Raw genomic sequence first — 23,403 nt, forward strand, 5'->3', positions numbered from 1 at the left:
GTCTTGGTCTTTTCACTTTTTTAAAAGTATATTTTTTATTTAATTCTTATTTTTATGACTTAGGAAAAATGTGCAGTCAGTAATAACATCGATTTAATTGAAAACCATCAGCTTTAGAATTTAAATGCATGAATAAAACTTGAATGTTTCTAAGCAGAATTGTAGTAGAAATGTAGGGAATTTAAAGGAAAATTTTGTAGATAATTTTCTAAAAAATTGCAAAAACCTGTAAATTGCCAATGCAGATCTAAACATTTTAAATCTATTTCACCACTAAGATGCAAGTTTTAAACAGTTTACTCAAATTTTCAGTAAACATGCACATTATTCACTGGTTGAAATGCACTTATCAAAGCAACCAGCAGACTAAATGTAGTAAAACACACATTACTGTGCATCTTTTAACATATTATGGTTTAATATTGTTGCCATGTAATGTCTAGACTGAAAGAGTTAATTATGAAAGCTGAGGTTATATAACTGATTAAAGTACAACTTGGATTAGTTAAAAAGGGAGACTTTGCCTAGTAGCAGCCCCAAAGTTTGAGAAAAACTTTTCACTGTTGAATAAGTTTACCTTCCTCTCTGTTAAGACAAAAAAAAACACAACTCAAGACATGTAAATATATTTCCTGCTTGACTTTAATTTGGATAATGTGTTATGGTGTTTTTAATAATTTGTCATCTTTAATTGTAGCAATTGGTTTTATTTTTCTGTTTATTTTTTAAGTTTTATTAGTCAGTTGGCTATTATTTAGGGTTGTAATTTCGTGGTGAAATTTTGAATGTGATTTATAAATAGATAAATAGGAGGAAAAGTTTTTAGAGGGCGCTCAGTGACAAGCGGAACTACCAAGAACCCGTTGTATCAACCCGGACACATTTTACTTGCCCACCTGAGACCGTTTGGGTAACGTTCAGTCTGTGATGCAGCGTAAACTTCAGGCGTTTAGGTGTGAAGTTCAGGTTTAGTTTTCGAGCATGACGTCTCTGGCGGGTTTGAGCTGTCCGGGCTGCGGCTCCTCCAACATCGTGGACGATGATTTGTACTCTCAGGCCCAGCTGGTGTGCGCGGACTGCGGCTTCGTGGTGTCCGAGGGGGTCCTGGCCGACGAGCCGGTCAGAGGTCTAGGTAGGGACATGACCCGGGGACCCGTCGGTTCGTCCGTCTGGGTGTCAGGACATAAATGTTCACAAAATATGTTGTTTTTAGTGCTCACGAAAACGTCCGAGCCCCTGTTAAGAAGGACTATCACCAAAGGGTAATAAATGCTAACAATTATTTAGTAGTTTAGTCAAAACAAATAAAAAATTCCAAGTAGTTCTTCTGTCTGATGGCCGTTTTTTTCTGCTCAGTTTAAAATTAAAGCTATTAAGACACAACAAATATCAAGAAAAAGTAAAATGCGATAAATTAAACTGCTCAGCCCAACATTTTAAATTAGCAAAGCTATCAACTCAGCTGTTTTAATAAAAGTTTAAAATGAAGTAAATTTCTCACATTTGCAAAGTGCTTTCAGCTTAAGATACTAGTTAATTAATAAATGAAATATATTTGACACATTTACTCAGATTAAAGTCTTCATTGGTTTATTTAAATAAACTTTTATAAAAGTAAATGTGTATAACAGTAACTGTGTTTCCAAATTCATATTGTTGAGCTTTTATATTTTAAATACATTCATTTTTCTCTAAAAAAAACCAACCAAACAAACAACCTTTGCTGTTTGTATCATGATAAAGCACATTTTGAGTCGTGTTTGTTCGTGATGTGTGTGTGTGTGTTTTATGGACACACGTCTTCAGGTTCTCATCACTAAACTTGACGAATTAATGTCAAATTGCTGCACGATTTGAATCCATAAGCAGGAGAAAATATGCATCATGAAGAGTCAAACTGTTCATATGATCAGGCTCGTTTTCCCTCAGAAACATCAGTGGATGAACCCAGTGGAAGATTTCAGGTTTGAGTTCGTTTTCAGATATGATCCGTTCACATCACAGCCATCACCACAACCAAACATAGCTTTTACTTAGCAGTCTTTAAATCTTGTTTAATACAATAAATATATATGCTCCAAACATATGTAAAAAAGCATATGTTATGTTCATTGGATAAATTTGTGAGTGGTGCAGTGGTTAGAGCTTTTGCCTCCCAGCAGGAAAGTTGCAGGATCACTTCCCGGTCTGGGGCCTTTCTGGGTGGAGTTTACATGTTCTCCCTGTGCTCATGTGGGTTCACTCCAGGTACTCCGGTTTCCTCTCACAGACCAGAAACATGCATGTTAGGTTCATTGGTAAGTCTTAAACTGTCCCTAGGTGTGAGTGAGAGCGTGAATGGTCATTTGTCTCTATGTGGCCCTGTGATGGACTGGAGACCTGTCCAGGGTGTCCCCCGCCTCTCGCACAGTGTCTGCTGGAGACAGGCACCAGCTCCCCCGCGCCCCGGAATGAAGAAGCGGGTAAAGAAGATGGATGGATGGATAAGTCTGTGTCGCTGTTCTTTTTTTTCCCACAGACATCAGCTACAGCAGAACTACCGCTGTGACAAAACGACCGTGTGTAAACCTGATTAGAGGTGAGGTCTTACCCCAGAAGAGTGTTTTTTTTTTTTTTTTTTTTTTTTTTACTTCTAGTTAAACAGTGGCTTGTTTAATATGCATGCAGTACTGTGTAAAAAATCTTGAGCCAACCTCATTTCTTCATATTTTGCTTCAGACGAGACAGGAGTTTCTATAACTTTTTTAGCTGGATCTCCAGGCTTCTGAAAATACAATTTAATGCTTGTCAAGCGTTATTTTTGGTATTTTTTTAAGATTCCATTAAAGACACTGGAACAAGTTATGTGATTCTGACAGGTTGCTGATAGGAAATTGCATGCAGATATAAAATAAAATTGTCTCTTTGCTAAATTGTCTGTTATGAAAGGTCCTTTCTTATGGTTGAGCAATTGAGAAAATTAGATTAAATATGGTTGGATCTAAGGACTTGAGTAAAATGTTTGCATAAAAAAATCAGCATATGCTCAAACTAAAACTAAAGCTTCAAAGAGCAAGAGAGTCTGATGCATAAAACCACTTAAAAATACAGAAAATTTCTAAATACACTGAGGGCTGGATGAAAAGTTTTGCTCTGTACTAAAACTGCGTGCCTTTTATTTTATGTAACCAAAGGTCTGGAGCGTGTGAAAGAAATATCTCGGATTCTGAGGCTGCGCGGGGAAGTCGAGGATCTGGCGCTGACTTATTTCAAGCAGGCCTATGAGCACGAGAGTTTCATCAGAGTGAGCCTCCAGAGGAAAGAGGTTCTCGCCGGCTGCTGCGTGCTCGTTAGCTGCAGACAGCTGAACTGGCCGATCACCGTGGGAACCGTCGGCTGCCTGCTGAATGCCGACCCGACTTTAGTGGGAGGCGTTTATCAAGAGATGCTCAAGGTCCTCAACGTCGAGGCGCCCACCGTCAACATCACTGATGTCATCGAAGCTCATTGTCAGGAGTGAGTGATCTGAGCGCGTCTCTAGTTTTTTAACACCTGAATATAACAATAAGAAAATGACATTTAATTTATTTATAAACCAATCAAAATGAATTAAACCTTGTTTTGATCTATCCAAAGTAGGGATGGGCAGTGATTTTTGAACATGGATAAAATGGTCATTTCAGGGTTTTTTTTTAGTTTATTTTGAAAGGATTATAAAGTGGAAACTATGGTCTCGGGTGAGCTCAGCTTTACTGCCAGCGTATGTGCATCCTCCCTCCAAGCCGATCCATCAGGAATGTAAAGATCTACGGCTCGAAGGATTAGCAGCACCAAACACGTCTCCGTACCTGATGCAGAACTTAGAGTGACACTGCAACTCCCAACTGTGTGGTCATGGTCATTTTTCAGCAAAAACATAAAACAGAGCAGTTTGATGTCATAAAGCAGCAGCTGAGATTAGTTTGTTGTTGTGCTACAGTATATAAATTATCCCTGCATCCCTTCTGTTGGATTAATGTTTGTGGAGGTGGCTGGTAGGTGAGAGGTGCTGGACGTGCCCTGCAGAACTAAACCGAGCAGGGATGATGGGGCTGTGGAATATTTGGAAAAAATAAAATCGAATAATTAACAAACAAATTCAAAGAGTGTTTGGGCTTAAAATGCCCATCCCTAATTCAAACCTCACAATGCTCGCTCATTACCCTGGCACAAGGCTCAAACTGAGTTTTTATTGGTCATTTTTAGTTGCTGAATGCCTCAGGCCAACATACATTTTTATATTTAGTCATTGGTGGAAGTGGTTGTTGAAGAGGATTGATTATTTTTTTTATTTTTCTTTATTCACATATTTTATTCTGTTGAGCCTGGGGAGCTGTTCAGATCTGCTTTGAACTTTGATCAGATGTTCAGCCCAGTCTTTTTGGAGTCATTTGAGGTTGATTATGTCTTCTCTTTGAGCTTCTTGGTAGAATATAAATCTGTTCAGGTTCTAAATGATTCATAGATGCTTTTTAATTTTTCATTATTTGGCAAAAGTCACACAGACTTTTTCATCAAAGACTTACTGAAAATGTTCTTTTTTTGTTTGTTTTTGTTGTTGTTTTTTTCTTGACAGATACAAAATAAGCTCCTCTGACGTTCCAGAAGAATTTGCTGAGGAATCTAAAGACTTGACAAAACGAGCCGTGGCGCTGGTGGAGCTGGCAGCAGATTCCTGGATTGTAACCGGTCGGAGGCCTCTACCGATCATGATGGCAGCAGTATATTTGGCCTGGCAGTCCCTGAAACCCCTCAAGCACCGTCTAAGTTTCTCCCTGGACAAATTCTGTCAGTTAGCGAAAGTGCAAAAGCACAAACCGGCTGTGACCAGGATAACAGAGTTGAAGGAGGCGCTGTGTAAGCTCGGGAAGGAAATCCCCTGGGTTGGAGAATCCGTGACGCCAGGTAACGTCGTTCAGCAGGTGGGAGATATTCTGGAGCACAGGTATGCCCTGCTCAGGAGGGCTCTGAGAACCCACGAGGACGCGATGCAGGCCGAGTGTCGGAGCAGCTCTGTGAACCCTCCGTCAGAAGAAATGGTTTCCTCTCAGATCTCCGAGCGTGTAGCTCAGACCGCCTCCTCTGTGGAGCAGCTCCCTTTGAGTAACGAAGGGGGAAAGCAAGCAGTGGAAGAACACAGTCAAGAGTTTGAACCAAACTGGGGTAAAAGGGTTCTGTTTGCCCCGCCGTGTGTGAGTCACGCTAAGAGAAGGAGAGTGGAGCAGCCGACGCCGGATGTCACCGGCGATGAGGAAATCTCCGACAGTGAGATTGATTCGTACATCCGCTCGCCGCGGGAAGTACGAGAATTCAGCCAGACGCAGAAGATACTGGCATCGTCAAGTGGTGGAAAGTCACAGTAAGACAGTAGAGTTTATGTCTTTAGGCACTGGTTAAATATTTGTTACAGTTTACTTGCACCTTTTGTTTCGTTTGGTGATGACACTTTTATTTAATGCATTATTCCTTAATACCAATAAACGGGTTTTTTTCTACCTATAGTTGACTCAAAATCTTTTTATTTGAAGTCGTATCATATCACTTTTATCATATCACTATGTACATGTTGTCCTGTTTGCTGTAACAGTTTATATTATTTAGTTTTGCACTGATATCGGTCTTATTTTCTCTGTTTATGTGTGCTCAGGTAGAGTTGCCACATTTTCACTGTTTACAAACGCAGCATTTCAGATTTTGCAGTTATCTTTGACGTAATTATCACAGCTTAATTAGCTACAACAGGAGTTTAAAATAGTTTCATCCTTGAAGCATTTGGTAAATCCAGCCACGGGATTTAGCCAAATGACAACACCTTAAGTTTATCCAATAATGCCATTTTTGTGTTTGGTTTTTTTTTTTATTAGTTAGCTGCTATCTAATCTATCTATCTAGCCATCATGTTGATTCCTAAAGTTAATCAGTTGTAGATGTGCATCCAGAAATGACTTTCTGAGAATCTCATTAAAATTCATCTTGTAATTCATGAGATATTTTGGTAACAGACACGTAAACTAAGACATTACTGGCTGCCTTCCAGCAACAAGGTGATAATGACTTTGAGAGAAACACAAATCGGAAAAAAAGCTTTAGATTTGAACAGGCACAGAAGCACAAACTCCACAGGCGATAATAACCCCTTTGCTGTCCCTCCCTTTTGAGAACTGTTTCTGTTAATATCCATCCCATCTCCCCACGTAGCCCCCCCCAAAATACAAATTCTTCTTATGCAGAAGCACATCGAGATAATATTGAGGGAAGAAACATCATTAGATAAATAATGGAAACATTGTTAAATAAATAATGATGTCTGAATTCCATTTAGCTGTTTCACACTGAAAGCAACACTGCAAATGTGGTTCATTATAACGAGGCTTACAGGGACACCTGAACACAACAGAGACAGTATCGTGTCTTTTAATTCATTGCACCTGAGCTTTTTCTGTGTCTGTCTAAATATATATATATATATATAACTACTTTTAAATCCTACAGTACATAATATGCACTTGATGTAAAATGAGGTAATTTATCACGCAATTACAAGTTTTTATTCTACTTACTGTTTTGTTTTTGCAGAAAACAGAAGGAAGTGATTACAGGTTCCAAGTTAAACTCTAATGGCAGAATGTTCCTGTTACATTTTACCAAGGGTGCCACCAAAGGGGGGCGTGGGGAGGATGGTCCCTCCTATAAACCATTCCCCCATGGTTAGACATTTGTCTCTATGCTTTATGTCATTTAGCAAAATATCTTGTAACCTAGTGGACGGATTTTAATGAAACTCACAGAAAGGAATCATTAGATGCACATCTGCAACTGAATAATGTTTTAAGCCTGATTCAAGATGACTGCCACCATTAATTGACATTAACAAACACAAATATGGCTATAACTTTGTCATTTTTACAGATATTGAGCTAAAATCTGGTGTGGTGGGAGCTGAGAGTCATCCCCAACACATACCCCAAGCACTAACAAATGGTGCAAGATCTTTGTTTAAAACTGTGGCATTCAAGGTGGCAGATGATATGCATTTTTTTCTAGGAATGCAAGTTTAATTTATGAATTCTAGAGAGGAGAGGATAACTGTGGTATTCCCAGTCATATCAACTGTAAAGTAGGAGTCCAAAGTAGGCCATAAAGTAGCAGACATTTTACAAGTAGCTTATATATGACAACAGCATCCTAAAACTCCTGAAATTCTGTTATGGCTTTCGGTTTTCATGTGCTACCCGAAGATTAACAGTGATCCCCCTCTGGCCGCCCATTTGAAAACATTTTTGCTGCACCCCTTCACTTTACTCCCCCTTTTGAGAAGAAATCTGAGCGTAACAAACAGTAAGAAGACCGCCGATAATCCCTCCTGTTTTTAGGTGGTAATGCTGCGGAATGAACCCCATCCATCTGCGGGATGGTTGCTAGCGAGCACCAGACATGATTTACGAGATCAATAAATTATCGCATTTCCGCGTTCCAAACTAGTCTAATTGATTATGCAAACACTTTTCATTTCCTCAGCTTTCAATCAGTAAATTCAGCTGTGTGGCTGTGCTTGGACCATAACACACTGATCTGAAACAGATCTTATCAGACCTGTGGTTTTATTTACACACAATACAACATGCAACACATCAAATTATACATTTCTTTACATAAACACTTACATCAAACGGCAAATGTAACAATGATAACAATGGTTTACACCTACAGTGGAGTCAGTTTTATTTACTCTTCCGGCTCGTTGATTTTGCCGTTTTATTTCTGCTGCAGTGATGAGTCTTGGCAGGAGACAAATTTGTAAACAGAAACTAAGAACATGACCGAACATGAGGGATGGAAGGTAAACACACTAATGAAACTGGACAGTTCATACGACCTGGCAGCTCATCTGCTGTCAGCTCTCAGATGCAGGAACGATAATTAATGCTATAATTATTCCAGGACTGATTTGCATTCATGTTTATTAATGTAACGTGAATCAACCTTGTGAGTTTTGCACAAACTCCCCCCAAACCCCACAAAACAGCAGAACACACACACAGCACAAAACGTATCACGGAGTCAACATCCACAACATCATGGTTGGACTTTGTTTTTTTTTTATTGTAGCCAATTTAATAAGCATGCTATCGGAAATGATTTGACGGTTTATATGTTGGTGTAAATTTGTAAGCTGCTGGCATGGAGAAAATGAACGCCTCGAGGCGACAGCTCTGTGAATTTTACTCCACGCTGCTCTAAGAAGGACATAACAATCACATCTGGCATGACGCTAGAGTCACATTTTGCAGTGACCATTTCCAAATACAATTTAAACTGATGAATTCATTTGCTCTACATGTCACGTACAGCTACACTTTTTTCACCAAACACAACCTTCTCTGACTTCTTATTGGTACTTTCGGATTTGATAATAACATTCAGCAGGACTCATCTTTTCTAAACTGTTCCTAAAAAAACACTAAAGCCCATATTTGTAGCTTACATTCATGTTTCCCGTGTATAGGTTAAATGTTTCATCTTATATCGACAGTATTAGCACCATGTTAACTTAAATAAAGCATATTTCTGAATCATCGTACTCTGCAAAAACTGACCTCTCACCTAATGACCCCCTGACAGTTCAGATAATGAACCTTCTACAGGTTGGAATATAATTATGATCCACAGAAGATGCACACCACAGATTGTCTCAACAAATTGATTCTACTTTTATTGCTTATATCAGGAACAAAATTATTCTTTTTCTTTTATTTTTTTTAAATCAATTTATAGCTTAAAGAGCTTGTTCAGATGTTTTAAAGTAGGGTTCTGTGGAACAGTTATGAACAAATAACATCTTACTTGTTGCAGATAGCTTTTTGAATGACCTCAGTTTGGAGAAAAAAGATCAGATGTGTTGTGATCAGATTGGCGAGTTCACATAAGGCCATCTTAAAACAATTCCAGTCTCAATAATTCGTAATGGTACACTATTTCATAAACCTTTCCCCTCACCAGTTTATTACACAGTTAATCTAGCAGAAATATTAAAGTATTCCTGTCAGAAGTGCTGCAGGATTTATCCAGCTTTGCATGAACCGCTTTGAAATTTTTGAGTTGTCTAAAGACGGTAACGATCAATTTTGGTCTTGGCCATGCTCGGACAAGCCTTTAGCTCATCTATCCGGTCAGAAGTAAACTCAGTTCCTCCAAACTGAAGCCATTTAATAAGTTATCAACAACCGGTAAGATGATAACTGTTCATAACCTTTCCACAGAACTCGCTTTAAAGTATTATAACTCTAAATCAAAAGGTAAGTATATCTAATTTAGAACTGGTTCCAGGCATTTCCTGCCTAAAAAAGAAAGATAAAACAGCTGGTTCTGCCAAAAGTTGGGCCAAGCTCGATTCCTCAGTATTTCTGACTCTTCATTTAGACCCCAAAATGTAAGGAACAAAGGTAGGAATTTCACCAGAGAATTGGTTGTTGTTGTTTTGACAAAAAACATGATTGAAAGCAGTGGAAAGCTTTTTAAAAGAAAATGTCATGGCCAACTTCCTCCTGTGAACACCACTTATCATTTTGTTTACAAACCTGTCAAAAAGTAGGTCAGTTCCTGCAGGGGCATCAAGGCAGAGCTGGCCCCTCATCGTCACAGCGTAACTGGTGGCTGATTTACAGTTATACGATGAAGAGATGAACATGGAGGCCAACGCTTTCATCAGAAGAGGTGAGCTGCTTTAATTGAACTAAAGGGATGATTATAAAACGACGCCTGCAGCGCAGTGACTGTCTGGGACTCCGATGCGATGATGGCACTTCAGCATCTTCCGGAGCTCAGAGCGGAAGCGGTCGTGTAGCCACGCGTAGAGGAAAGGGTTGCAACAGGAGGAGCTCATGGCGCACAGGTGGCACAGCAGCTGGATGAGTAAAAAGTAGCGCTTGTTGATCAGGTGAATGTCAATGTCTCTGAGCACGTTGAACACGTGAATAGGAAGCCAACAGACCGCAAAGGCAGACACTAGAAGTGCAACCAGGCGAAAGATCTTCCTCTTCCGGGCCTGGTGAACGCCCACCTGGTCTTGTGTCCTGTTGCCAGGGGCGACGCATTTCTTCAGTTTGACGGTGATGCAGAGGTACGAAACGAAGACGGCCGACAGCGGAAGAACGTAGGTGATCAACAAGGTGCTGTATGCGTAAGCCCGCCTTTCTTTCTCCTGACCCAGCCAGAACTCCTCGCAGATGGTGAAGCCTTCCTCCTTGAACTCAACGTGGTAGGTGTGAGTCACCGCGGGCGCCACCAGGCCACAGGACAGCAGCCAGATCCCAGTGAGGACGTAGGCACAGGTCGCCACCGTGGTCCGCTTCTTCAGAGGGTGAACGGTTGCATAATATCTGCAATAAAGTGAAAACAGAGCTTTGTAAAGGTACCACATATACACATTTATATCAGTGTTTGTGTGTTAACATTTCTTATTAGGACTTTATCATTAGTATCACCATATCACTGTGTCCAGTGTCAGTATCACAAAGGACTGCTTGGACTGCAATAATCCAAATGCCATTTATTCTCCTTACATCAATAATACTGTTTATTTCCATTAACTATAGGGTTAATGAAACACAATGACTTGCTGTGTTGTTGTATAATGTTAGAATTGTATAGACAGAAAAGATTAGCCCTTTTTCTGTTTTACAAAGAAACCTTATCCAAGAATTAAGAGGACTCTGGATGTGAAGAGGAAAGACTGGAGCACAAATGATTACAACAGAATGAGTGCTCAACATTTCATATCAGATGAATGTAAGAGGCAGTGTTAATTATTTTTGCTGCATCTATTTAAATAGTTTCCTGAGTTTACTTTAGTACAGCCTCAGGTTATACAGTAAAAATTGGGGCTTACGTCGTAACAGTAGGGTTAGCTTATTAGACAATGTGACAATATGTCTCAGTACCCGTTTAAATTTTTCTCTTGTCCTTACTTGTATTAATTTTATGTGTGTGTGTGTGAAATGTCTAATGCTGGGGTTGTGGTTTTAGGGTTGATGAGGTCATGATAAAAATCTGAATAACTGCAGTTCAGTAAATTTATGATGCTATACAGTCAGACTTTTGTTACTTATAGCTTCAAGCCAGCATTTAGATACTTATTTTGTCTGCTTATTTTAGCTTTTATCTAGCATTTTACAGTATTAGCTTTTAGGTAGTGTTTTGCTCATTTTGGCTTTTAGCTAGTGTGTTGTTATTTTTAGCTTTTACCAAGCAGTTTGCTTCTTTTAGCTTTGCCGACTCAGTTTGAGCTCTATCAGCACTCAACATTCACACTCTTATTTTTTTTCTCGTTATGAACTTTTTATTTGTGTGTATTTCATTTATTTTGTTGCTGAAACATTGTGGTTATTTGCCTGAAGGAAAAATAAGTTCTATTCTAGTCTAATTCAATTTTATTCTATTTTAGTCTATTCTAATGGCTGGCTAATCAGGACCTATAATTCATAAATTAATGCCACCTTGAGCTCCCTGCAGCACAAATTACTGAAAGTTCAAATCTCCTGCACAGGTGGTTAGTTAACTCGGAAATGTTAAATGGGTTAATTAGCTCCAAAGCATGCATTCACTGAAGTATGGCGTGCTTTTCAATAGGGCAATCAAATTTTTTACACAGCCGACTCTGTGACCTGCGCGGTCTAAATGGGGGGAAAAAATCAGACAAATCACTGATATTTTAAACTTCAAGGACTGAACAGGTGTGCCTAAAAGAAAAAAAAAAGAACCAACCAATGGGTGTAGCTTTCAACTGGTGCTTAAAAATGTTAATTGATGTAATCCCCTGTGAAACAAGAGATGTTGAGGGTGTTTGTGCTGGAGTACAGAGGAAGGCTTTACTGTGAATCACTGCATTTTTTGCTCCGGTCTAATGGGACGCAGGTCTTTAAAGGACCCACCTGTTTATTTGTTTTTAATTTTTTGCACGTGTGTGTACCAGAATAATTAGATTTTGATCTGTTTCCAAAGATTTGACTGACACATCTGCACTGTTTGTGTAAAGTTAACGCTGTTATGGGTTGCTTGCTGATTAAAATTGGATCATTTCTTTTAGGCCAACAAAGCCCTGATCATTGATTCGGGAAAGTAAATCATTTACATCTTGAAATATTTGTATGCACCAATCAATATCTCTCTTCATTTGCCTAATTTTCAAACGAGTGTACAGAATGAGTCATGATTGCATTTGTTAGTTAATGAGTTCCTGGCTCTGCCATTTTATTCCACTCGTATTTGGAGGAGTGTGTGTTAAAGGTGAGGAATTTGTTGTAGTGACAGAATTCAATTTTTTTATCTTTATTTCTACTGGGAGGCCTTTTGATTCTTGCCCAAATATAATGTCAAAGAACATAAACCCGTTGCAGATATACATGCAGTGGTTATTTTCTCTGTTTCATTAAAATCATGACATCTTCTAACAGACAGACACACAAACACAGAAAATGATATTAACTGCCTGCCTTTTGGTGGCAGGTGATAAGATTTCAAGCAACATGTTTCTTATAGTGCAGAGATAATCCACCCACCTGTCAACAGCAATGGCGGTGAGGGTGAAAACGGAAACGTATACTGTTACAGGTTGGATCAGGAACACCAGGTAGCACATGGAGCGGCCGAAAACCCAACCATGTGGGTTGAAGGCGTAGGCGAGAGTGAAGGGGACACATGTCACACACATCAGCATGTCTGAGAAGGCCAGGTTCCCGATGAAGAAGTTGGTGACGTTGTGCATCTTGCGAGTTCGGCAGATGACATAGAGGAGCAGGTAGTTCCCAATGACGCCCACCGCCACCACCAGCATGTAGCACGGGATGATGAGCGGCTTGAACGTCTGCAGCAGGGCCACGTCTGCAAACTGGGAGCTGCGGTTGGTGGAGTTGCTCTGCATGGCGACCTCGTAAACGTGCCCGTAAGCCTGTGGTGGCAACAAGCTTCCAGCTGAGCCACTGTGATTACCTTCCATGGGAGTGGAGCTCAGTTTGTCAATACCTGCGCTGCATGAAATATACGGTGAAGCAAGTTTACAGCTGCCACAGCAGAACATTAACAGCCTCTCTAAAGGTCAGATTATCAGGTACATGCAAAAATGTAAACAACACGTCAATGAAAATAGTTCATGACATTTATAAAATTGAAGACTGTTAGAGAAAAAGCATGCTTTTTACAAACACCAACACGTTGACGCAGTGAGAGGCAAAGAGCAGAGGGCACTGAAAGTGATCATTATAAAAGGCATTACATTATAAATAGCTGGAACATCTTACATCCACTGATAAAATATGCATTTGAGAAATGCCATTTGACAAGGCTGTGTCCTGATTTACATGTTGAAGGATTGTTAATCAGCAAACTGTTTGGCACTTTTAGCATCTGCAGAATTATTCACGATGGCAAAGGTCCACAGTTTTTAGTTTATTCATGCATTTCATATCCCTAGGCTACTTATTACCATATCAACTGATTGAGGGTGAATTAGGAAGGAAATTAAATGATGGGAAAAGTTTATTAATTTTTTTACTTTAGAACATTAAAAATGTGTAATACCTGGTTGAGCCCAGAGCATTTTTGTCTAAGCTAACATAAATCATATTCAGTTAAGGCCAACCTGGACAACCATATATCTCTGTCCTAAAATATTTTTTTTTTATGATTAAAACTAAAAAAAAAAAGCATCCCTTGAAGGAATACAGTATATCACCTGCCACCTTGCGTGCCAAGGTTTCAGGCAAAGATCTTGTGTTATCTGATAGCTCTCAGAATTTGTGTTGGGGGTAAATCTAGGCTATTACCACATTCATTTCCAGCTTAATACCTGCAAAATATCAATTTTATTTGTTTGCTACGGTCAGTTGGATGTTGTGACCATCTTGAATCAGGCAATCAGACACTCTAATAGTTAATTAGTTGTGGATGTACATCAAATGATTTCATTCTGATAATTTCCTTACATTCTACTCACTGGTTCATGATATATTTTTGACAGACAGGCAAACAAAAACATGCACTCACAGGCGATTACATGATTGTACGCCTTTCATGGCATACAAGAATCTGTAGATCACGGCATCTGATGCCAGAGGCTGTGTGATCAAACTATTGGCTTGTTTTCTAATAACCTTTCTGGTTGTAAGCATAGTTCGCAGCTCAGTGGTCTCTTGCACTTATCTGGGTGTCATAAAATGTGTTCTTCCAGGCTGTGTTTAAGGAGTTTCCCTCTTTATAGTTTACATGAAAAATGTGGGACCCAATGTTGTTGATGTATCTTTATGCTAATGGAAGTTATTTATTTTTGCTCTGCTCTTTGGCTGCCTACAGCTTGCATTTGGTATAATTTAGTTGTTGCATCTCAAACACTAAACCTAAAGATATGTTTTCAAACAAAAAAGAAATTGTCGCAGTTCTCCTTACTATGAAAAAGGAGCACCTTTACAAGGTGATTCTGCTGAATATCTTAGTAGTGCATTTGATGAAAATTGTTCCTCTAACTCTTTTATTGAACATATTTGGAAAAATAACATTAAAAATGGTGTTCTGTCATATAAATAAAGGTTTTTTTTACATTTAAAGTGAGGAAACAGCTTGTTACTGCCACCTACCTACCTCACATTAACTGTGTTGATTTTATTCACGTTGTATTTGAATGCACCTATTAGCTCCCTGCAGACTTTTGATGCCGTCTATCCATAATAGGATGCAAACTTCACCCATCACTGCACTCTGTGCTCTCAGGTTTACTGGCCATCAATGTCCACATGCACACTTTTCAATTAGTTTTATTTCATTCACAAATCCATACTGGACTTTCTGCCAACGTATTTGTCTTTCTACATGTCACATAAAAATATAACAACAGCTACAGCCTGCGCTTGCATCCTTTTCCAGTTCCCTCAGTGTGAACAGAGCTTGGGAAAAAAAGGCATGTTCTTACTCTGCTCCTTCCTCCGGGAATGAGAGGATCTGAAACGGTCCAGCTCAATTCCATTTCAGGATTTTTAACTTGTTTTAAGAGCAATGGGGAAAAACTATTTAAAACTTGTTTTTGTTTTTAGTATTCTGATCATTTCTATCTGATAATTTCATTTGATTGTTTGTATATCAAATATATTTGTTTGTAACAAGATTTTAATTAGGTGTGTTCACATTAAACAGGCCTTCTTTGAGAATGGGGCCTTCTGTCTTAATAAAACTACTTGTATAAATTTTAAAAAAGAAATCCTGGCAAATAAATATACCTCTGCATAATCAGTCCATTGACTCTCTTCATGATAAACCTGTTCTATAGATTTTTCACTACAGCTACACAAGGTTCTTCTTCTTTGTCAGCTGTTCTCTTTTCAGGGCTCAACACTGCGAGTTATCCTCCTCCAGCTCACTCTGTCCTCTGCGTCCTCTGTCCTCACTCCAACTACCTCCATGTCCTCTCTAACTGCATCCATATACATCTACGCGGAAATAAATCAACAAAAATAAATGGAGCATTTAGTTTTTGCATGCACTCTCATTTTACTAGTTTAAAGAGGTCTCTCCACTGAGTGTGCCAAGCTTGGCAACCTTTTGAAAAAACGGCATTGAGTTGAATTTTATGAACAGGAACGACCCAGGGTAAACTTTTAAATAAATCTTCAGCCCCAAATCACTTCAATAATTGCTTGCTTTGCATTCACCTTACTAATGCAAAGTTTTACGAAGCAAAATCGTATGTAACAAGTTTTAAATATTGAAAAAGTCTAGAAGGGTTTCGCGTGACCTCACCCAAACAACACTTAATGGAAGAGTTTTGTAAATGTTTAGGTGTGTGTCATTGAAAGAAGCCTGCCTTTCTGTGTGTGAATAGAAGAGTGGGAGCTTTCAGAGTGCAGAGGCTACACACTTACATCCTCGAACATCCTCTGATAAAGAGGACTCTTCTTCTTCAAGGACTCAAAGGACAGGATTCGGTGATGTAGCAATGGAAACATTCAAGTATTAAAAATCCTTCTCAGACTTTGTGAAGAAGAACAATGATAAGTCCAAAACTAACGCCATGCATTAGATTCCAAATGTTTTGCATATTTTGCAAGTTGAGAATGAAACATAACACCTTAAAATTTAAAGTACAACAGCTAAAATGAGGGCTTTTTTTTGTAAATATTCAACATATAAAGCAATTCATTACTGCTAAAGTGCTTTTTCTGTGTTTTGCACATCATCACAGTTTGCTACATGGCATAATTTACAGCTATAGCACAGACGATGACTCTTCATGGCTCTGCTCCCTCTTCATTAACAAATCTCATTCACACACACACACACATACACAAGCGGTTCTAATTAGCATAATTTGCAAACGGATGAGAAAGAAACGGAGGAATTACTTTTTGCAACAGCTGAAACAAAAACCTCTCCCTTCTTACAGGTAATTATGCTGCTATTGAAACGTAGCAAACAGGGGAAATCACAGTATACATTAGACGCCATGCAATATTCTTCACTACGAATTGAATTTTAACGACATATATATTGTCACATATAGGCAAAGCTATAGAAGGTCCTTTTTTTGTCTGCTCAGGAAGTGTACGCCAACTGTGCCGATTTAAAGCAGTGACCAAGGTCACTTTATTTATGAGCAAAACAGTCCTGTGCTTCAAAAGATAAAATGTTCAGGGGCGATGTTCCCAAAGTGACTTTCCCTTATAGTAACTGAGCATTAAGAGCTTATTTTCAATAAAACCTTATGGGGTGAAAAGTTTTATACACTAGGGGATAAATATTGTAAAGTGAATGCAGTTTTAAAAAGCCGAGGAAAAGTGCTGCGGACGGTCAAGAGCTTATTAAAACTCTTTTTTTTCAGTGTTCCTGACAGGTAGTGGAGGTCATCTCAAGTGTTTTTGAAAACCTTGAAAAGATGGCCTCATTCAGTAATCTCAGACTGACTGATATGAAATCAGCGAGGACCATCAATGAGCAGGGTTTTTATTTTTTTTATTTTTTGGTATTTTTAGGCACATTTAAAGTGAAGTAAGGTCACTTCAGCGGGGTTCCATTGATTTCTGCCCGCTGTGAGTTGTTGGTTAGACTTCATCAAAATTCAGAGGAGGGCTTGATGTTTCAGTCATGAGCTGCACTCGGCATTACTTCCTGACTGCTGCGCTGCCTGTCCCCAGCCTTGCCCGTCTCTTTGCGCATCTGCAGAAAAGCCACCACAGAAACTTCTGCAGAATCCTTTCAGAGGTAGACCTGCGCGTTGCCGTACGAGCTCCCGGTGATTTCATGACCCCTCTTTGAAAACTGGGACATTTTCTCACCTTGTTTTCTCAACACAATTATTGTTTTCTTCATTTATGGCTACAAAGTCTAGAACTGTTCCAAAATACAAAAACATCACTGATATATGTGTGTAATTTAAAAAAGGGAAATGCTAAAATGGAATATTTTTTATCTGCATTTAAAAAACCTGTACAATCTTGAAGGACACATCGGTACACTGAGAATTTTATTTGCTGAAATGTAATTATTATCTTTTTTAATAACACTGTAAACATTAAACTCATAAGTCTTTGTGTTGTGATTTATGTCCTTGCAACAGATTTGTTTATGGTCAGTCACTGAAAAACTACTTGAATCTTATTAAAATGTTAAAACATTGGTCGATTCTAATTGAAGTCTGGATGTCGGCCACTGGATTCTAAAGTTTGTCAGAAAAATCTCTGCTACTTTTAAATCTATAAACTTTATTCTAACATTTTACATCCATGTGCACTCACGTAAACAACAACATGACAACAAATCTGCATGCAGCTCCAAAAGGATAAATCATGACATAAGATGAGTGAAAACAGTGCTCTGTTCTGTCGTTTTCTTTTCTATGAATGGATAAAATCGTGTAACTTACCTGTGCTTCTCAGCACAAAGATTAGTTAAGTGCGTGCGACGTGTGAACACGGACCTTAACGTTGTGCTTCTTCACAGTGAGCGAGCTGAACCTGCTGCTGTTTTAAACAGAGAGAAAGAAGGGGAGGGATGTAGGGAGCAGGAGGAGAGGGATATCTGAGATATCTGTGGAAATGACAGGGAGCCAATAAGACGGCAGAGACAGGAAAAGATTGATGTCATGGGTTGGAGTCTGCAGTGACGTTTGATCTGGAAGCGATTAGTTAGTGGTCAGGACTGAGAGGCGGCGGGATGGAAATGTGATTATTTATCTGTTTGCAGGAATCTGCAGCAGGACTCCATCTATTGGTGTATTGATTAATGCTTTGCTTACCTGATTTTTATTTTCTATTTTTACACGCTCTAATGTGCTGTTTGTGCAGAAGTTTGTAGGAAATCAAACAACACATTGATGCTTTTTTTCTTCTGGGCTAATAATGCTGGTTCTGATGAAACATAGAAACAAAATATAAAACTTCAGTGCAACAAAGAGTTAACAAAATAACAACAAAAGACAGGGGAAACAAATCCCAAAAATGAAAGTACAATTTCAGACATTACGTTTGAATAAAACATAAAGCATAACTAAATTTTGCAAAGCAAGCCAACAAAAAAAAAAACTATTAGAAAGGTTACATCTTGTGAAATGTTGCTTTTTTCATATATTCTGTAATAATGTTGCTTGAAATCTCATAAAAGATAGGCAATAACTTAATGGCCTCTGTGGATATCTGTGTGTGTTTCCCTAAAGTTTCTGAAGGTTTAGTTGAACAAAACAGATCTAAATTATCAAAGCAACAACAACAAAAAAAAGTACACAATTTTATCTTTGCTGTCATCTTTTTTCCTCTTGCTACTTTTTTCCGCTCAGGTTCATAATATAAAGTAAACCGAGTCCAAAAGATTTTTACCACCATTTTCAGATATCTTTGGTCTCTGCCAGGCCTATAATCATAACTGACAAGGACAGTTTTGGTCTTTTTTTTAAAGTGGCTTTAAAAAAAAAAAAAAAAGTCAGTCTAGAACACTATGACCTGAAGTCCTGCTGAGAGATTACTGTAATTTCAGCATTCACAGGCTTTAAGGTGACACTGACTGACATTAGTGCATTCTCTAAGTTCCCAAATGTCAAAAAGAGGCGTGGGTATTAAAAAGTAAACAGACACAAAGTGACCTTTCTGGGGTAAAAGGAGGCTAACTGAGGTAAAACACACACAGTTTGTGTATCAGTAGTTTTTACTCCACATTGTAAGTGCAACAACTTTAGCAACATGAGTGTGACTTGAGTTTGAGAATGTCAGTAGAAAGGGATGTAAACAGGACCTTGAAGAGGCAGACTGCATTAAAAAACAGGGCTCAGATTGAATACATTAAAAAAAAGATAATAACCTCAGAAAATCATTTTCTTTTTTCCTGCGTGACAACTTAAATGTACATACATGCAAAAAGTACAAAATGTTATAACAGCTGGAGCACCTTCTTTGACTTTTTTTAGGTTTGCAAAAAGAGAGCCAGTCAGCAAGATATTGGAACAGAAATAAAAAAAAGCATCAATTTTTCCCTCAGGGGTCAAGACAAAACCTGTTCTGTGACATCACCACTGGTTTAACGTGATTACGGCGGTTCGGAGAGAACAGCAAGCTGCTGCGGAGATTATAAAATCTACAAACCAGATGGAGTCATTTGTATGAGTGAGAGTGCTGAAATCAAAGGGAAACTGCCCATGAAACGGTGCTAAAACACACCGAGGTGTTGATGAAAATCTGCTCAAAGTGGAGTCGAAGAGACAAACTGATATTTGCCGGGGAAATACAAGATAATATGCAAGTGTGTAAAAAAGAGAATCTTTAATAACATAAAGTTGCATTACCCTTACGTTTAAATCCTGCTTTCTTCTGTTAGCATGCAAACAATGGGCATTGCAATATGGTAAAGGTGGAGTTTGTTTATCCACATTTACACAAAATATGACAGATGTCACAAATAAAGTGATATGTTTTGAAATATGCCACTCTTTCTGCACTAGAGGGCATACACTGTCAGTCATAATAGGTGAAATAAAAAACATTGTTTGGCAGCTTTGACCCATTATTTTGTACGTACAAGACCAGATCAGCTAAAAGTACAGTACTCAGCACTGAGTGCTGTGATGAGCACCATCTCTGCATGGATCATTTTGACATCATGTTTTAGTTTGTACTTGACCTCCTACTCACAGATTCACACATTATCACCGACAAACCATCGTTCTAATATCTGCCACAGAACAGCACAATATAAAGACTTACGGCCGGGTCTGAACTAAATATCAGTCACAGTTCACATTCAGGTCCTAAAAAGCCAAATTTTGAGGGTTATAAGCTTTTACCAGGCAGCCAACAAAAACTTAACATTAATAGGTCATTAGTCTAATACAAAAACAGGTTTTCTGTATTAACTTATGTGAGTTTTATGTAGATAAATGTTCTAAATGACTTTACAGACAAATGAACTCATTGCCTTAATATTAGCAAACATATAATAATGTACTGGTAATAATTACTAAATCTTTTTCCTGATGCATTACATTTACATATTATAATTGCATACACAATCCTCTTCTGGAGCATAATAATGAAATCTTGGTGTAATAATACTTTGACTATTGCTTTAACTGATCTACATCCTGATAGAAGGAGACTTCCTGCTGGATTTGCTGATATTCAGGTCCTCTTCACACATGTCACTCAATTCTGTCCTGCGTGCAGTAGTAGTGCTAAATACAGGCGTGAACTTCCTCAGTGCGCATTGAAAACGTTGTCACTTTATTCAGAGACGGCCTGGACCCCTTTGATCCAGATGTGTTTGGTAGTCTGAACACAATCTGTCCGGAGTCCGACTGCAGGACCACCTAAAGAACTGAGGCGTCCCCACAGCAGAGTTAATAATGTGCTGAAGTAGGCTTCCGTCTACTTTAGCAGCCGGCTGTTCTTGGGAATATTCTGAGTTAATTTTTGGTTTTGTTTCCTTTTGTTTTAATGAACTGTTTATCATAAACCTTCTCAATAAAAATGACCAGGACACAGTTGATTGACCACCCACTGTGGTCACGGTAAGCTATAATGTGCTGTGTCAACCACAGGAGAACAATCTGAGCACATTATATTCACCTAAGTGGACAAAGTGCTGGTATTAAGTTCACCATGAGGCGTGAAAGTTATCAGTCAGAGCTGACCGCTTGGATGGAATCACCAAAATGGATGTAAAGTGCAACGGTGGGAACAGGGGCTCAACTGCGGTCTGTGCTGATGTGAGAGTATCTGCATTCACATTTCACCTCTCCAGGTATTGATTGTGGCTCACTGTCACTTTAGAGAAGCTGATAGCAGTCTTGTGGCCTCGCAGTAATGAAGCACCACTAATGACTGGGTCACTACAGGTAACTTTCACACTTTTTTCCCCCTTCTGCTTGGCTGAAAGAAAGCAAGAAAACTTAGATCCCTCATGAATTTCCCAGTATTGATGATCCGAGTACTGTTCCTTCACCTTCATTTGACTTAACAGAGCTGTGAGCTCCTTCTTTAATGCGTTAATCAAACTCAATCTGCCACCCGGGGTCTCTGTGAAGCCCAGCTGCTGCGTTACACATCAACAAAGACCCAAGTGTAATAATGTACAATATTATGAGCAGAAAGGGCCGATGGCAGTGTTTACTGTAAAGGACTGATGTTGTCAAATATCTCCACAGGGTTTTGTGTCATTAAGAGTGAACAAGCAATTACCAGAATGACTTCAGTGTTTTCATCTTGATTCGGAAAGCCTTGGTTAACAAACCCAGAGAACCAATCCCATTAATGTGCAGGTGTGGACCTGTCAGAGGTGGTGTTCAGAAACAAGGTTTATCTATTATGAGCGACACTTTGTTGTTTGTTTGCTAATGTAATAAAGCGGAGGAGCCAAGAGTGTTTGAGTTGGAGACGAGGGCGAGCAGCTGCTGCCAGGCGCCCAGTGGAGGTAGATTTAATTTGTTCATTCACTCATCTGTGTAATATTCACTGAGATAACGGTACGGAGTTACAATAAAACCATTTTAAGGAACGAAGGGGCAGTTTTATGGAAAATAATAAACTCCCGAATGTGTCAAGTTGAGGCAGAGCTTCTTGCAAACATTTCAAACACACAGATTCTTTTTTTAGCATCTAGGAATAATTCTGAAAGTTAAAATAATTATTATTTTAACATCGTCAATCTATCTCAGCTTTTGCAATGCGAGCTAAAGCTTCTATAATAGAAATTATCCTAGAGTGTCAAAGACTGCCTGTGCATAGCAAGTTAGGCTTTATCGCTGCTTCTCTGTATTTGTACTTAATTACAGAGGTAGAGTCTGCTGCGGGGATCAGGTCACAGCTGCTCCTCATTATCACCTCTTGCATAAATACCTGCTGGATTTATACGCTGGCAGATCAAATTACTGCTTCCGAAATCAATCAGCTTCAGTTCTGTTTTTTTTTTTAGTTCTGGCTAAAACTAAAATAAATAAATAAAGAATCGTCTCTGTCTTGTCAAACTTGTCTTGTTTCCTCCCACCTCATGAAGAACCATCCTGCAGGATTGTCCGTGTCCCCAAGATCACGGTTTTCTGGAGCTGATTTCTGGTTCCTGTCATGTAATCAAACCACTGATCAACACGTGGAAAAGTGAGATTTTTGGCTGCTTGGACTCTGTGCAGTTATGCTCATCAAAATCCCTGCGCTCTCAGCATGCTGACATGATGGACACATTTATGTCATCCTCATTTCTGATTAAATGCAGATTTTTGGGATGTTGCAACATTTTTTGCAACAGGTTCTTTCAGAAAACACTTTTAAGCTGGGTCCAAAATCCAAGTGCCATTTTTTCCACCAACAAACAATAGCAAGCAGAAGTTTGGATTAGTTCATGAACTGCAGGTGAAACTTTGTTCAAACTACAAGTAAAGTTATGAACCGGTCTATTATGTTGGCATATTCCACACAGGAGAAATAAAACCTGCACTGTGTTTTGAAAATTTAAAAAAGTAATGTGTGGATTTCTTTAAAACGGGCCCTACATGTACTCGTGGCGCTGCAGTGCAGTTATGTTGTTGCTTCCTGTCAGTCTTGAAATTTCAGAGTTGTGGAAAAACAACCAAGATCTCAGATCACCCAAGGAAATCTGGACCTCAACACAGGAAGCCTGTTTGAAATCTATAAATAATAGATCAAGTCAAAAAAAAATCATTCTTAAGGAGGCAGCGAGAATAGAAAATGGTAGCGCTTTGGCCAGAGGTCATACGTGTAGCAGAAAATAAAAAAAAGGCAAAAGAAGCAGAGATTCAGGGAAACACGTAAAGCAAAAATCCCAGGATGGGTTTATGACTGGAAGTGAAACTAGCACTGGTCTATAAGAGCAAAACATTTTAAAAATAAATCAAAAAAAGTGGCAAAC

The 23,403-nt window shown here is 38.9% G+C and overlaps 2 protein-coding genes across 2 annotated transcripts; one reads left to right on the forward strand and one right to left on the reverse strand.

Moving 5' to 3' along the window:
* The first annotated feature begins 856 nt into the window (after positions 1 to 856).
* Positions 857 to 5,519, forward strand: brf2 (BRF2 RNA polymerase III transcription initiation factor subunit). The gene is made up of 4 exons (XM_017410502.3): positions 857 to 1,132; positions 2,519 to 2,578; positions 3,174 to 3,495; positions 4,595 to 5,519. The coding sequence occupies exons 1-4, from the start codon at positions 982 to 984 to the stop codon at positions 5,379 to 5,381; spliced, it is 1,320 nt and encodes a 439-aa protein (XP_017265991.1). The 5' UTR covers positions 857 to 981; the 3' UTR covers positions 5,382 to 5,519.
* A 2,120-nt stretch (positions 5,520 to 7,639) lies between these two features.
* LOC108232656 (prolactin-releasing peptide receptor-like) lies at positions 7,640 to 17,980 on the reverse strand. Its single transcript, XM_017410572.3, has 3 exons — positions 17,921 to 17,980; positions 12,576 to 13,043; positions 7,640 to 10,397 (listed from the first exon to the last, which is right to left on the reverse strand). Exons 2-3 carry the CDS (start codon positions 13,010 to 13,012, stop codon positions 9,764 to 9,766), a joined length of 1,071 nt encoding a protein of 356 aa, XP_017266061.1. The 5' UTR covers positions 13,013 to 13,043; positions 17,921 to 17,980; the 3' UTR covers positions 7,640 to 9,763.
* Between the last annotated feature and the right edge of the window lie 5,423 nt (positions 17,981 to 23,403).

The sequence above is a fragment of the Kryptolebias marmoratus genome, linkage group LG14, assembly GCF_001649575.2.
Source record: "Kryptolebias marmoratus isolate JLee-2015 linkage group LG14, ASM164957v2, whole genome shotgun sequence".
NCBI lineage: Eukaryota > Metazoa > Chordata > Actinopteri > Cyprinodontiformes > Rivulidae > Kryptolebias > Kryptolebias marmoratus.